We start from the raw sequence: 17165 nt of genomic DNA on the forward strand, positions 1-17165 counted from the left end.
TGTTTAACACCCAGGTACCTATTTACTGCTAGGTGAATAGGGGCATCAGGGTGAAAAAAACTCGGCCCATTTGTTTCCGCCATCGCCGGGGATCGATCCCCCGAATCACAGGACTACGAATCTCGAGCGCTATCCACTCAGCTGTGTTGGGGTGGGGGGATGGGGTGGGGGGATGGGGTGGGGGGTGGGGGGATGGGGTGGGGGGATGGGGTGGGGGGTGGGGGGATGGGGTGGGGGGGTGGGGGGATGGGGTGGGGGGTGGGGGAGGAGGGGGGTGTAGTCTATGGGTCGTGTTCTGTGGTAACTATCAGGACCTAACCAACCACAGATTAGAGAACTACTTAGATTCGGTGACAAATTTTCACTCAGCCAGCAGATATCAGCGCCAACGAGAAATAAAAACATTCTAGACCTGGTCTTTATGAACAATGAAGACGTTATCAGGGACATTACGATATCAGATACCACATACTCAGATCACAAGCTCATTGAAGTGCAAACGACCATCAATACTCAGAATAGACCTAAAACGTTGATCAAGCGAGAGGGGCTATTCAGTAAATTCAATTTTAAGAATAAAAGGATAGACTGGGAGATAATAAACAGGGAACTTACAAACATTCCACGGGAAACTGTTCTAAGTAATACAAGTCCTACAGAAGGAATTGAAAAACTGACTTCGGAAGCGTATCAAGTCTGTCTGAAACATGTTCCTTTGAAGACAGCGAGAAAGATTCAACGTAGAAAGAACGCAGACGACACTAAAAAGGACAAAAATAACGGAAATGCTTAAGCAGACACGACTTTCCCGTCAAAGAAGGAATAATTTAAATAGGGAGATTAAAACACTCATATCAAACTGAAGAAAGGCAGTTAGAACAGAAAGCAATTCAGGAAATAAAGAAAAATCCAAAATACTTCACATATGCGAAATTAAAAGCAAAAACCACTGCCAGTATTGGACCTATTCGTACAAGTGAAGGTTCATACACGGAGGATGACAAAGAAAAAGGTGAAATCCTAAAAAGCAGTATGAGGACATGTTTAGCACTCCAATAAACATGAAAGTGGAAGATCCAGACAATTTCTTTATACGTGATATCCAAACCCCTGTAAATATAGCCGATATCAACACGAGCGTACTAGATTTTGAAAGAGAAATTGAAAACGTGCCCATGCACTCAGCTCCGGGTCCAGATTCATGGAGTTCAATATATATAAAGAAATGCAAAGTGCCGGTAGCACAGGCACTCAGTATAGTGTGGAGGAAGAGCTTGGACACGGGGTAGATACCAGATGCACTTATAGTAGCAGACATAGCCCCTCTACACAGAGGGAGCAAAGCATTGACAAAGAATTATAGACCAGTTGCACTAACGTCCCACATAATAAAAGTATGAGAGAGTGACTAGGAGTCAGGTCACCAATTTCATGGAGACCAATGACCTCCACAATCCAGGCCAACATGGATTTAGAGCGGGAAGATCATGCCTCTCACAGCTTCTTGATCACTACGACAAAGTCATTGAAGCATTAGAAGAAAAACAGAATGCTGATGTAGTATACACGGACTTCGCAAAGGCTTTCGATACATGTGACCATGGAGTGATAGCACACAAAATGAAGTCAATGGGAATAACAGGTAAAGTAGGGCGCTGGATACTCAGTTTTGTCAAACAGGACTCGACGAGTAACAGTCAACCATATAAAATCGAGTCCAAGCGCAGTTAAAAGCTCTGTACCTCAGGGTACAGTCCTTGCACCACTGCTTTTCCTTATTCTCATATCAGATATAGACAAAAATGCAAGTCACAGTTTCGTATTATCCTTTACAGATGACAAAAATCAGCATGAAAATTACCTCGGCTGAAGACATTGAAAAACTTCAAGGAGATATTAATAAAGTTTTCGACTGGGCAACAGAAAATAACATGATGTTTAACAGAGAAAAAATCCAGGTTCTCAGGTACGGTAACAATTAGGACCTTAAACACAATACAGGGTACAAAACAATCAAATCTGCCCATAGTAGGAAAGCAACATGTAATGGACTTGGGAATAATGATGTCTGACGACCTAACGTTTAGGGAGCATAACCAAGCAAATATTGTGTCAGCCACAAAAATGATAGGATGGATTATGAGAACTTTCAAATCCAGGGATCCCATCACAATGGTTGTACTATACAAATCCCTTGTACTGTTCCGTCTTGAGTACTGCTCAGTACTCACTTTCCCCTTCAGAGCAGAAGAGATTGCTGAAATAGAGGGAATACAGAGAACATATACGGCATACATAGACGCAATAAAGCACCTAAATTATTGGGATCGTCTCAAAGCTCTCCAAATGTACCCACTAGAAAGAAGACGAGAGAGATATCAAATAATATACACGAGGAAGATACTGGAGGGCCAAGTACCAAATCTACACAGTAAAATAACAACATACTGGAGTGAACGATATGGAAGAAAATGCAGAATAGAACCAGTGAAGAGCAGAAGTGCCATAGGCACAATCAGAGAACACTGTATAAACATCAGAGGTCCGCGATTGTTCAACATCCTCCCAGCGAGCATAAGAAATATTGCCGGAACAACCATGGACATCTTCAAGAGAAAACGATCATTTTCTCCAAGGAGTGCCGGACCAACCGGGCTGTGGTGGATATGTGGGCCTGCGGGCCGCTGCAAGCAACACCCTGATGGACCAAACCCTCTGAAGTCAAATGAACAAATCCACAAGGGCCGTGACCCTCAAGTCAGGGTCACGGGAGTAGAAGAACTCCCCAGAACTACTTCTGGGGAGTAGAAGAACTCCCAGAACCCTATCAACCAGGTATCAACCATGAGGTGGGGAGGGTGGTAAAGAGGTTGTGGTGGCGTGTGGTAGGAATGTGAGCTGGGCCACACGTCCCCACCACACACCGGCGCAGCACAGTCGTCCCCTGCAGCCCTTCACCACCTTCAAAACACCTGTCAATTTACATTAACGAGGGCCCCCTCCCCGGAGACAAGCAGGTACCCTCCCTCCCTCCCTTCACTCGCGTCAGTCACAGCCTCCTATATTAAACCCGTACAGTCCCCAAATCCTTGTAATCTCACTATTAAATCCTTTAACATGCAAGCCACAAGCCCCCACAGTCTGGAGGCTCCTGTAGTTTAGTCCGTCCTCGCCAGCGTTTCCAACTAAACTGATGCACTAAATTACCCAAACCTAACCTAACCGAAAACCCACGGATAGAAAACGGGACACCACGTCAATTTTGGGAGCCACTATGATTTTAGCACATCAGTTCTTGGCCGTAGGGGGAGTTACAGGTCAACATGCAAGAGGTGGCGTTGGAGAGGCCGGGTCGTGGCGCCTTGACAGTTTCAGGCTATTGTTGTCTATGGCCTCGACTCACAATTAAGGATCAAGGGTTCGATCCTCGGGCAGAAATGGTTGGGAACGTTTCCTTTCATCAGACCGCCCTTTGTTCATCCAGCAGTAAATAGGTACTACTTGAGCAAGAGAACTGTTAGGGGTTGCATGCTGAGGAAGGTCAATTTTTAAGCTAACCGGGGGGGGGGGGGGGGTCCTCGATAGTCCTAAATGCAGACTTATAATTGATCCCAACAACGAGAATGATAACGACGGGTGTGTGTGTGTGTGTGTGTGTGTGTGTGTGTGTGTGTGTGTGTGTGTGTGTGTGTGTGTGTGTGTGTGTGTGTGTGTGTGTGTCTGTGTGTGTGTGTGTGTGTCTGTGTGTGTGTGTGTGTGTGTCTGTGTGTGTGTCTGTGTGTCTGTGTGTGTGTGTGTGTGTGTGTGTGTCTGTACTCACCTAGTTGTACTCACCTAGTTGTGTTTGCGGGGGTTGAGCTCTGGCTCTTTGGTCCCGCCTCTCAACCGTCAATCAACAGGTGTACAGATTCCTGAGCCTATCGGGCTCTGTCATATCTACACTTGAAACTGTGTATGGAGTGAGCCTCCACCACATCACCCCCTAATGCATTCCATTTGTCAACCACTCTGACACTAAAAAAGTTCTTTCTAATATCTCTGTGGCTCATTTGGGCACTCAGTTTCCACCTGTGTCCCCTTGTGCGTGTTCCCCTTGTGTTAAATAGACTGTCTTTGTCTACCCTATCAATCCCCTTCAGAATCTTGAATGTGGTGATCATGTCCCCCCTAACTCTTCTGTCTTCCAGCGAAGTGAGGTTTAATTCCCGTAGTCTCTCCTCGTAGCTCATACCTCTCAGCTCGGGTACTAGTCTGGTGGCAAACCTTTGAACCTTTTCCAGTTTAGTCTTATCCTTGACTAGATATGGACTCCATGCTGGGGCTGCATACTCCAGGATTGGCCTGACATATGTGGTATACAAAGTTCTGAATGATTCTTTACACAAGTTTCTGAATGCCGTTCGTATGTTGGCCAGCCTGGCATATGCCGCTGATGTTATCCGCTTGATATGTGCTGCAGGAGACAGGTCTGGCGTGATATCAACCCCCAAGTCTTTTTCCTTCTCTGACTCCTGAAGAATTTCCTCTCCCAGATGATACCTTGTATCTGGCCTCCTGCTCCCTACACCTATCTTCATTACATTACATTTGGTTGGGTTAAACTCTAACAACCATTTGTTCGACCATTCCTTCAGCTTGTCTAGGTCTTCTTGAAGCCTCAAACAGTCCTCTTCTGTTTTAATCCTTCTCATAATTTTAGCATCGTCCGCAAACATTGAGAGAAATGAATCGATACCCTCCGGGAGATCATTTACATATATCAGAAACAAGATAGGACCGAGTACAGAGCCCTGTGGGACTCCACTGGTGACTTCACGCCAATCGGAGGTCTCACCCCTCACCGTAACTCTCTGCTTCCTATTGCTTAGATACTCCCTTATCCACTGGAGCACCTTACCAGCTACACCTGCGTGTCTCTCCAGCTTATGTACCAGCCTCTTATGCGGTACTGTGTCAAAGGCTTTCCACAATCCAAGAAAATGCAGTCCGCCCAGCCCTCTCTTTCTTGCTTAATCTGTGTCACCTGATCGTAGAATTCTATCAAGCCTGTAAGGCAAGATTTACCCTCCCTGAATCCATGTTGGCGATTTGTCACGAAGTCCCTTCTCTCCTGATGTGTTACCAGGTTTTTTCTCACGATCTTCTCCATCACCTTGCATGGTATACAAGTCAAGGACACTGGCCTGTAGTTCAGTGCCTCTTGTCTGTCGCCCTTTTTGTATATTGGGACCACATTCGCCGTCTTCCATATTTCTGGTAGGTCTCCCGTCTCTAGTGATTTACTATACACTATGGAGAGTGGCAAGCAAAGTGCCTCTGCACACTCTTTCAGTACCCATGGTGAGATCCCATCTGGACCAACCGCCTTTCTAACATCCAGATCCAGCAGGTGTCTCTTGACCTCCTCTCTCGTAATTTCGAACTCCTCCAAGGCCGCCTGGTTTACCTCCCTTTCTTCTAGCACAGTGACCTCACCCTGTTCTATTGTGAAGACCTCCTGGAACCTCTTGTTGAGTTCCTCACACACCTCTCTGTCATTCTCTGTATACCTGTCCTCGCCTGTTCTAAGTTTCAATACCTGTTCTTTCACTGTTGTTTTCCTTCTGATGTGACTGTGGAGTAGCTTTGGTTCGGTCTTGGCTTTGTTTGCTATATCATTTTCAAAATTTTTCTCTGCTTCTCTTCTCACCCTGACGTACTCATTCCTGGTTCTCTGGTATCTCTCCCTGCTTTCTGGTGTTCTGTTATTCCGGAAGTTCCTCCACGCCTTTTTGTTCAGTTTCTTCGCTTCCATACATGCCCTATTATACCATGGATTCTTCTGTTGCTTCTCGGATTTTTCCCTTTGGGCCGGGATGAACCTGTTTACTGCCTCCTGACACTTTTGGGTAACATAGTCCATCATACCCTGTACAGACTTGTCTCTGAGGTCTGTGTCCCAAGGTATTTCACTTAGGAAACTTCTCATCTGTTCATAATTCCCCTTTCGGTATGCCAGCCTTTTGATTCCTAGTTCTTTTTGGGGGGAGATAAGTCCTAGCTCTACCAGGTACTCAAAGTTCAATACACTGTGGTCACTCATTCCCAAGGGCGCTTCTGTGTGTGTGTGTGTGTGTGTATGTGTGTGTGTGTGTGTGTGTGTGTGTGTGTGTGTGTGTGTGTGTGTGTGTGTGTGTGTGTGCGCGCGCGCGCGCCGGACAAGCCAGTGCCGGACCAACCAGGCTGTAGTGGATATGTAGAAAGAGAGAATTAATTTACTAAAACATAAGAAGGAACTCTCCAAGTATGAAATCACAGTTCCAAGTAACCACACACAAGTAAGAGTTACCTCTCAGGTAACTCTGAATTACCCGAGAGTTACTCACCTGACTAACGCTAGTGACCTGAGAGTTACCAGAGAGGAGACTAAACAAGACAAACTACCATCCCACACGAAGACAAACAAGCACTCAGGCGAAGACAACAGCTACACTATACGAGCATCTTACAAGGCTGCCTCAACCCCCCCCCCCCCTTTGACCATCCTGCTCACACACTGAAGGAAACAGACCTCAGTACTGTGAGAACCGAGATCCTTCACTCACTCCCTCCTATCCTGTGTTTACTAGTTGTGTTTACTAGTTGTGTTTTTGCGGGGGTTGAGCTTTGCTCTTTCGGCCCGCCTCTCAACTGTCAATCAACTGTTTACTAACTAACTACTAACTTACTAACTACTTTTTTTTCCCCCACACCACACACACACACCCCAGGAAGCAGCCCGTGACAGCTGACTAACTCCCAGGTACCTATTTACTGCTAGGTAACAGGGGCACTTAGGGTGAAAGAAACTTTGCCCATTTGTTTCTGCCTCGTGCGGGAATCGAACCCGCGCCACAGAATTACGAGTCCTGCGCGCTATCCACCAGGCTACGAGGCCCCCTAGAGACTATCAAGGGGCTGGATAGTCATGCTGGCTGAGTGTTATCATAACTACCTCTCCTTTCCTTTATAACTACTCGTACCCTATCTTGAGAATTTCGGGTCTTTAGTGTCAACGCGGCCCGGTCCTCGACCAGGCCTCCACCCCCAGAAGGCAGCCCGTGACAGCTGACTAACACCCAGGTACCTATTTTACTGCTAGGTAACAAGGGCATAGGGTGAAAGAAATTCTGCCCATTGTTTCTCGCCGGCGCCCGGGATCGAACCCGGGATCACAGGATCACAAGTCCAGTGTGCTGTCCGCTCGGCCGACCGGCTCCAGAGATACAGATAACCCTGAATGGGTTAATAACAGTTTCCAGGGGCCAGATTCACAAAGCAGTTATGCAAGCACTTACGAACCTGTACATCTTTTCTCAATCTTTGGAGACTTTGTTTACAATTATTAAACAGTTGATGAGCTCCGAAGCACCAGGAGGCTGTTTATAACAATAACAACAATTGATTGGGAAGTTTTCATGCTTGTAAACTGTTTAATAAATGTAACCTTTACAGGTTACACCAAAGCCGTCAAAGATTGAGGAAAGATGTACACGTTCGTAAATATTTGAGTAACTGCTTCGTGAATCTGGTCCCAGATCTTGGCAAACTACACCACTGATGAACTAGCACTTACTAGGCCACTAACGATCTAGAGCACTGATGAGCTACACTTTGGTACAAATGATAACGGGCGACGAACTACACATACTAGAGCACTGATAAGCTACGTTTCAATGAATTAAATATACGTATATATTTTTCACTCTCCTAAATGTACAATCATCGTATTCGCCTCCCTCTCTCTCCAACCTTTCTCACTTCCATATGCATGTCCCTACGTGTGTGTGTGTGTGTGTGTGTGTGTGTGTGTGTGTGTGTGTGTGTGTGTGTGTGTGTGTGTGTGTGTCTCTCTCTCTCTCTCTCTCTCTCTCTCTCTCTCTCTCTCTCTCTCTCAGGGGTACAGACAGGCCCTCTAATCAGATTTTCAGGGCAAGGGAAAAAGGATTTGCACCGGAGAATCAAGGAACGTGGGGGGATCGGGGGTCGAGTGCGCGAAATTTGGTGGAGGTTGGCCAGGGTCGTCAACTTCTGGCGCGCTTCCACTAGTTCGCGCCCTGTTGAGGACGACTAAAATGAGGGTTAATGGCCTGCAAACGTCCCCGTCCAGCGCCGCTCATAAACCTCTGTTATGCCTGCAAACACGACCTAGGTTGTGGCGTCACTGTGGTGAAATACCAGCTCCATTATTCCGGGTTTATTCAGCCGAGGTTCTTCCATGGATGTGTATGTATATATGTATGTGTGTGTGTGTGTGTGTGTGTATGTGTGTGTGTGTGTGTGTGTGTGTATGTGTGTGTGTGTGTGTGTGTGTGTGTGTGTGTGTGTGTATGTGTGTGTGTGTGTATGTGTGTGTATGTGTGTGTGTGTGTATGTGTATGTACTCACCTAGTTGTACTCACCTAGTTGTGTCTGCAGGATCGAGCATTGACTCTTGGATCCCGCCTTTCGAGCATCGGTTGTTTACAGCAATGACTCCTGTCCCATTTCCCTATCATACCTGGTTTTAAAATTACGAATAGTGTATGTGTGTGTGTGTGTGTGTGTGTGTGTGTGTGTGTGTGTGTATGTGTATGTGTATGTGTATGTGTGTGTGTGTGTATGTGTGTATGTGTGTATGTGTGTATGTGTGTATGTGTGTATGTGTATGTGTGTATGTGTATGTGTGTGTGTGTGTGTGTGTGTGTGTGTGTGTGTGTGTGTGTGTGTGTGTGTGTGTGTGTGTATGTGTATGTGTATGTGTATGTGTGTATGTGTGTATGTATGTGTGTATGTGTGTATGTGTGTATGTGTGTATGTGTATGTGTGTGTGTGTGTGTGTGTGTGTGTGTGTAGCCTGAGCATCACTGTGGTATGACTGTACACCAGTGCTCACCCTAACTCGCCGTACTCTGGGGCCAGCACTTATCACCTTCCCGGAAGCCCCTCAAGCGAAGCTGATAGATGGATAACAAAATGAAAACGCGTCCAAGAATCGCACATGTAAAGAAAATACACACACACACACACACACACACACACACACACACACGTGTGTGTGTGTGTGCTGCAGGAATGGTCGAACAATTGGATGTTAGAGTTTAACCCAAGCAAATGTAATGTAATGAAGATAGGAGTAGGAAGCAGGAGACCAGATACCAGGTATCACTTGGGAGATGAAATACTTCAAGAGTCAGAGAGAGAGAAAGACCTGGGGATTGATATCACGCAAGACCTGTCCCCTGAAGCTCATATCAAGAGGATAACATCAGCAGCATATGCCAGGTTGGCTAACATAAAAACGGCCTTTAGAAACTTGTGTAAGGAATCTTTCAGAACATTATATACCACATATGTCAGACCAATCCTGGAGTATGCGGCTCCAGCATGGAGTCCATATCTAGTCAAGCATAAGACTAAACTGGAAAAGGTTCAAAGGTTTGCCACCAGACTAGTACCCGAGCTGAGAGGTATGAGCTACGAGGAGAGACTACGGGAATTGAACCTCACTTCGTTGGAAGACAGAAGAGTTAGGGGGGACATGATCACCACATTCAAGATTCTCAAGGGAATCGACAGGGTTGATAAAGATAGGCTATTTAACACAAGGGGCACACGCACTAGGGGACACAGGTGGAAACTGAGTGCCCAAATGAGCCACATAGATATTAGAAAGAACTTTTTTAGTGTGAGAGTGGTTGACAAATGGAATGCATTAGGAAGCAATGTGGTGGAGGCTGACTCCATACACAGTTTCAAGTGTAGATATGATAGAGCCCAATAGGCTCAGGAACCTGTACACCTGTTGATTGACGGTTGAGAGGCGGGACCAAAGAGCCAGAGCTCAACCCCCGCAAGCACAACTAGGTGAGTACAACTAGGTGAGTACGTACGTCACAACAATTCTCTACTATGCGGCGCCTGTCTGGCGTTCTCATACTTCATCAACCACAAAACGAAGCTGCAGAAAGTCCAGACGAATGACACCCCCGACTATAGTCCCAGAACAAAGGGGCCCGAGTTAAGAGGAAGGACTAACACAGCTAAACCTCACATCCCAATAAAACACACAACGGTTAACGAAGACATGATTACGACATACACAAATTTCAGGGGAATTTGCAAAAGCAGACAAGAACATCATTTTGGATGGGTTGGAACACGACTAAGGGCACACAGGTGGAAGCCGAGTACACGTTATCATACGATATCATACGATAACATTCGTTATCACACGGTATCATACGATATCATACATTATCATACGATATCATACATTATCATACGATATCATACATTATCATACGATATCATACGATATCATACATTATCATACGATATCATACATTATCATACGATATCATACATTATCATACGATATCATACATTATCATACGATATCATACATTATCATACGATATCATACATTATCATACGATATCATACATTATCATACGATATACATTATCATACGATATCATACATTATCATACGATATCACACGATATCATACATTATCATACGATATTATACATTATCATACGATATCATACATTATCATACGATATCATACATTATCATACGATATCATACATTATCAAACGTTATCATACTATATCATTTATCACACGATATCATACATTATCATACGATATCATGTTTACTCGGTTTCCACCGTAATATATAGTAATATATATATAATGTCCCTTCAACACAGACATTATATATTATATGTCAGTGTTAGAAAGTGAACAAATGAAATATAGTGAGAAGTGAGGTGAGTCCGTCCACGCCCCGCATGTTACCATGTAAGAGACAGGGTAGAACAAGTTACAGCCCCGCACCTGTGCCAGGTAAGTCCACAACGGGCTCACCATAGCCTGTGCTACTTTGAACATACCGTTCCAAGTAGCGAATCTTAAAAACAACAACTGGGAAGACCAAGGGGGCTATTCATGCCCGTGCCACCTCTTGGTTGGCTTAATCTTCCTCAACCAATCAGGGAAGAACACCAATCAGGAAATGCAAGATTTGCAGCCATTATTGAAGCGGTGACCCCACGCTCCTTCCACCTCCCCCCCCCCATTACCTCCCTCCCCCCTGATGGAAAAAATCTACCAATCAGAACCGATGTTTATCCTCCAAACAGCCAATGAGACAATCCAAACAAGAGTCAATAATATAGCCTCTTTCTCTCCTGAAAAACAAGTTTCCCCAACAACTGCGCTGTAATGGAATTATTTATACGGCTCCGCTGCCACTGGAGATAACCTCAGATAATTTAAATTTAACATGTAAACATGTAATAACATGTAACATGTGATAACATGTAAATGTTAGGCGATGAGTCACAATAACGTGGATAAATTATGTTGACCAGACTACACACTAGAAGGTGAAGGGACGACGACGTTTCGGTCCATCCTGGACCATTCTCAAGTCAATTGTGAATGGTCCAGGACGGACCGAAACGTCGTCGTCCCTTCACCTTCTAGTGTGTGGTCTGGTCAACATGTAAATATTATTTAATCTTCCCCCATTGTTGCCTTCCCAGGCTGGTTCAGCTACACTCTACACGGTTGCTTCAGAGCAATCGGGAGGAGCAACAGTGTACGCTGAATGGATCTGTTTTCTCTGGTGCGTTCTCACATGTCCACACGAAAGGTTCCACAACGCGGCCAGGAGACGACAACTACGGGTGCCCAGAGGCCTCTGGGAGCATCAGGAATGTGTTGCGGGGATTTTCTGGGGTTGTGAAGCCCTCACTCTTCCCTGAAGCCAAAGAAGGCCTCTCGTGACATGGGAATAATCCCAGAGAGCAGCACAAACGCTTTGGAAAGACTTTCCTAACATACTTTACCAGTCCTAGAGATTTAATGAAACCTCTTTCATGACACTCATACCTTATTGGTGTCTAAATTGATATGTAGTGTCCATTCACCCGGCCACACTCGCGGGTTCATAAGACCGCAGACGTTCAACCGCCAAGAAGCCCCTTAATATTACCACTACTACCTTATACAATCTTATGTTGATATCCTCAAAATGCTTCTGGAGTCTGCCAGTGCAGACTGCCCATCACATGCCTCTGTATGACTAACCATCCTGTGTGATGGGGATTTTTTAGCATCACCTAGTTAGCTTTTTTGACACACTGTACTCCACTTCATATAGTCTAGGGTAGCTGCACTAATGCAGATGTACCTAATGTGTTAATAAAAAAAAAATTAATACTTAAAGTAACAAGTGAAAATTACTCTAATGATGGCAAGAGACCTCGAACTATGTCTCAAGATGGACATTAGAATCTCTGGATCCACTTGAGCATTTCCGAGCGACTTGAAGACCCCATAACCACTTGAGGACACTGGAAGCAATTTCGGATTCCGGATCAAGAATAACTCCTGAATAACTGGACTGGTTCTGTGAGTACAGGCACTCGCTCCACCACCCAAAGGTCGATCAACGTTGACCACGAGGTCAACATCCTGATGGAAAACGCCACGAGATCCGGAATCACACGAATTCCAGGGCAAGAAGTAAATCAGCCTCAATTGCATGGTTTCGACCCCGAGGCTGATTCACTTTCCTTTCAATATGTGTGTGTGTGTGTGTGGCTGCGCACGTCTTAGAGCCAAGAGCCAGATGTGCGAGCCTCGTAAGGGCCCACACACACACGTGGGGCTCACAATGAAGTGGAGCAACAATCAATAAGAGGCACTTGAGCGTGTGGTGGGGGTCTCTGGCTCACTCAGCACTCGCTAAGTTACTTTATTGATCAGCTGTGACACTCCTGCAGGCCAGCCACTTCCCCTCGCCACCACTGTACTCTTTAGTCAGCTTCGCCTCCCCGGAAAGTACTCTCTAGGCCACTTCCACTCCTGACAGTATTTTCTAGATCATTTTCGTAGGACAATACACAGCCGTCCACGGTACATTCCTCCCATCAATGATCTCTTCATCGAGACCAGCATCATCCCCTTACCTCCCTGACCCATCATAATGGTCAACAAAAGACAATGGTCTTTTGTTGTTGTTGTTGTCGTTGTTGTTTCCCTACACAGGCGGGTACAGGAACAGAGGTTAGCAGATTGTTTACAATTATTAAACAATGAGCTCCCAAGCAGCTTTTCCTTCTCATAGCTCATGGTAAGCCTTACCCACTAGTTTTCCCTTGGAACACAACCAGTTACCCAGTCACTGCTGGGTTAACAGAGGCGAATAGTTAAGGCTAGTCAATTCTCCCCCCCGGCCAGGATTCGAACCTGGGCCAAATCACTCGCGAAACCCGGGGTGAGTGTGTTACCGCTGCGGCAGAAACTAACAAATGCTGGACACCCCAGCATGGTGACCCCAGCATGGCCCTACAGTAAAAGCATGACTATGGAAAATAGGCATGAACTATGGAAAATAGGCATGAACTATGGAAAAAACGAAAATGTAAAAACGGAAACCATATATAAAACCGATTCAAATCACACTATAGAACAAAAAAGCAACGTAAAGGATCTAGGAGTAATCATGTCAAAAGACCTTACAGAACCTTATAGAATACAAAAGAGTAGCTGTCACGACTGCAAGAAAAATGACAGGTTAGATAACAAGGACCTTCCAAACAAGTGATGCCATACCAGTAATGATACCTTTTAAGACACTAGTGCTCTCTAGGGTGGAATCTCCCCTCTCCCCCAAAAAAATGCAATATACGAAACATTTGTCAATTAAATTAAAACGACCTTTTCGAAGGGTCAGCCTTATTAGAATTATAAATGGCAGGAGCGGCGTGAGGGAGTAAGGAGGGACCCACTACCACGACCAGCACAGTCGGCTCCCACCGCACCTGCCACGCTCCCAGCTAAGGCTTTACATAAGCTATGGCGCAATATGCAAAACATTACCCCACTTTGCTGACCTTGGTCCTACTGACCGGAATGCTGTTACGAACCTCCGGCGGCCCGTCTCCCGACCGTGGCATTATGGGCTCGCTGGAGCTGCTGTCTTGTGGCAAGTGGAATTGATTCCTTTAAGTAGGACGCCTTGCCTAGGAGACAGGCTTGATGCAGGCCCTGGGGAGAGAGAGAGGCTTCTCACAAGACATACGGCTCTTCTCTTCCCACAGGACGTGACTGACCGTCTTTTCCCGGCACGCCAAGCTTATAGCGAGTCCTTACTGCACGTGCAGCGGCGTGCTGAAGGGTCAACACGTGCGTGGCTAAGCATAAGGTGTGCGCTGACCAACACCATAAGTAGTGAAGCCCCGCGAGTTATTTCCATCCAGACTACATCATTTTTGAGTGACTAGGTAATTCATTAATGATACGTGTAGAAGTTTTTTTTTCAAACGGTCTAAGGCCACTGGTACTATGAATATAACACGATTGCCATATCTCTTAGTCGCCTGGCTTATTTGTTCTCAATTTTGCATTACCGTCTTCAAGATCATGTTCTTCCAGATCGTGTTCTTCAAGATCTTCAAGATGCCGAGATCTACAGTCACATCCATTTGACCAGAACTCTTCTCAATGACCTGCAGGCTGATCTTTAGTTGTAAGATATGTGGGAGAGAGAGACAGTGAGAGAGCAAGAGACAGTGAGAGAGAAAACGAGAGAGAGAGCGCGAGAGAGAGGTGAGAAGCAGCGTGAAGGGGAGGTGTGAGATAAGGGAGGAGAGTGTGTGGTTTATGGCTGGTGGACGACTACATCAGTGCCGGGCCAACTGCTGGATCACTGTTATCAGTCACGGCTGTGTGGCACCCCCCCCCCCCCCTCACACACACAAACTAGACCATACATACATAGTTATATGGTTGATCATGGTCCCTTGATCAAACATCAATCACCAGAAGCGTTACTCCCACGTAACATCAATCACCAGAAGCGTCACTCACACGTAACATCAATCACCTGCGGTCAGCTGGCGCCCTGACCGCCCAGTCCATCATTACATTTGTGTCTCTTCAATCACTGTCCATGTGCCTCCTCCACTTCCCCAGCTGGGCCTTAAGTGCCCTCCTTCCTCCTCCACAGCTTTACCACTTACCCACACTGACCAGACGCTCACATCCCACAGCAATTACCACCTAACTACTCATGCATGTTAACTCTAGAATAAATCTTATTACAGGTAAAGTGTGACTCACAGTGGTAGTAACGCAACGTCTTCCAGACCCCGTGAATCTGGGCCGGGAACTCGTCTTCGACTCAAGTCCATTACATCCAGCGGTCGACCCCACAGACGCATTCATAAACTTTTACATGCTGTTCAATCAAAACGGGAATTTTCTCAGATATAAATTAATGTTATAATATATTAGCATATTGTGTATATATAGGCATAGGTTAGATATTTAGGTTCTGTTGGCGATTATTTGTATTTGTAGTACGTGGGTGAAGCATTTACAGCGTTGTGGTTCGAACAAAATTTGTCAGTGAAGCACTTGTTCCGGAAGTGTTGGGACGTCATCAGTTGTGAGTCGTGTGTAAACTGTTTTTCATTCATAAACAGGGGGTTTGGCGGGTGGATGGAATCACTTTTGGGTCTTTGTTTGGAGGACGGGCTGGGTCGTCAGCGAAGTACTGTTCGAGAAATGCTTGAACGTGATCCGTTGTGAATCGTATGTAAACCATTGTTCATTCATAAACAATGTGTTTGGCGACCGGATTAACAAGCATTTGGCCTTTGTTGACGAGGACGGGCTGTATTATTGTTATAAACAACCTCGTAATGCTTCGAAACTAACTGCTTTATAAATGTAAACAAATCTATCATGTCTGTTTCGTAAGGTTTAGAGAGTGGAAGGGTTCCTGCCCGTGGTACGAGCCCGTTGATGACATCATGGCAGGAGTAATGGGAGTAAATATGGACAATTACTCTGTACACGCACAATACAATCACAAGAACATGGTGAAGCTATGAATAAATATTGAGGCCATGCTACGGGATCGAATGTGCGCCGCTAACTTCCCCAGGTACCGTCGTTTGTCCATAACCTACCTACCTCTCATTTAGAAGCGGAAGTAGCCGTCGCAGTAGTAGTTGTAGGTACTGTAGCGGGATCAGTGGCAGCAGCAGTTACCAAGAGCGCAGCTGCATCAGGAGTAACCCAGAGCGCAGCTGCATCAGGAGTAACCCAGAGCGCAGCTGCATCAGGAGTAACCCAGAGCGCAGCTGCATCAGCAGGAGTGACCCAGCCATCAGTCCGCCCCCACCTCCCAAGTGCAGCGTAATTTTTGATCCCTCGCATTGACATGAATGGCTGCCGGAACGACCCAGTTATGGTAATGAACGACCTGGTTTTGCCGCAATTTCCTCGTTATCGGTAAGGGGTAATTGAGCGGTGATTTTAGCGGCTCGAATACCAGGGGCGCGGACCCTTAAGAATAGGGATCCGGAAACGGGAAGCTCGGGGAATGACCCCGCGGTGCAGCACACCCAGACTTAAGGATCAAGATTGGTAAGCCGTGAGATAACACTAAAAAGGGATCTATACGGACGATATACAATGTAACGTATCCCACGTGCCCTATTTCGCACACCCGACTTCCGGGGCCCTTTCCGCACACCCGACGTCCGGGGCCCTTTCCGCACACCCGACGTCCGGGGCCCTTCCACACACCTGACCCCCAACCCCCCTGTGACCCCAGCACACTGTGACCTACACAATATAATAATTAAGGTGGTCCTCCTCCAGACAAAACACTATTGTTAGGGGACTTTCCGCGTTGCCTGACAATGGCCTCCATTTACCCGCCTGCACACTGCACCGTCCTCGCCTCCTCCTCCTCACCCTCCCGTCTGACGCTTGGGTCTCATACTACCTCCTCACACTCACGGCTGACACTCGTGGCTGACACTAGCCACTGACTTGACCAATCACTGGCGCCTTGAGGGCTTCACGGAGCTTCTTTAAGCGCCATTTTTGGAGACTTGAGATTTAAATACCTCATCAAGGCCGAATAAGTGATCGACGTGGACCCGAATGTTTCATGTTGGATCCTGATTGGACAATACAGTCTCGGACAATACAGTCTCGGACAATACAGTCTCGGACAATACAGTCTCGGCTATCGTCAGGATTTTAAGAACTATTCTTCCCAGGCAAAAAAATTACGTAACAACCACGTTATTTTTACTATTGTCAATTTGACGCAGCGTTGCAATAACGTTT

The 17165-nt window shown here is 46.1% G+C and overlaps 1 protein-coding gene across 6 annotated transcripts in view; it reads right to left on the reverse strand.

Moving 5' to 3' along the window:
* Nucleotides 1-17165, reverse strand: part of LOC123774590 (max-interacting protein 1) — a 739857-nt gene that overhangs the window by 119219 nt on the left and 603473 nt on the right. Inside the window, exon 1 of one of the 6 annotated variants that reach the window (XM_069303894.1) lies at nt 15996-16215. The exons of 2 other annotated variants lie outside the window; for them this stretch is intronic. Coding sequence is in view for 2 of the 4 variants with exons in the window: in XM_069303893.1 (XP_069159994.1) it covers nt 15138-15238 (101 nt within the window). In the remaining 2 variants the exon portion in view is untranslated. Of the gene's footprint in view, nt 1-15037; nt 15070-15137; nt 15274-15995; nt 16216-17165 lie in introns of those variants that run through there. 3 more of the 6 variants (XM_069303893.1, XM_045768986.2, XM_069303895.1) reach the window with 3 other exon arrangements.

This window comes from Procambarus clarkii, chromosome 51 (genome assembly GCF_040958095.1).
Source record: "Procambarus clarkii isolate CNS0578487 chromosome 51, FALCON_Pclarkii_2.0, whole genome shotgun sequence".
NCBI lineage: Eukaryota > Metazoa > Arthropoda > Malacostraca > Decapoda > Cambaridae > Procambarus > Procambarus clarkii.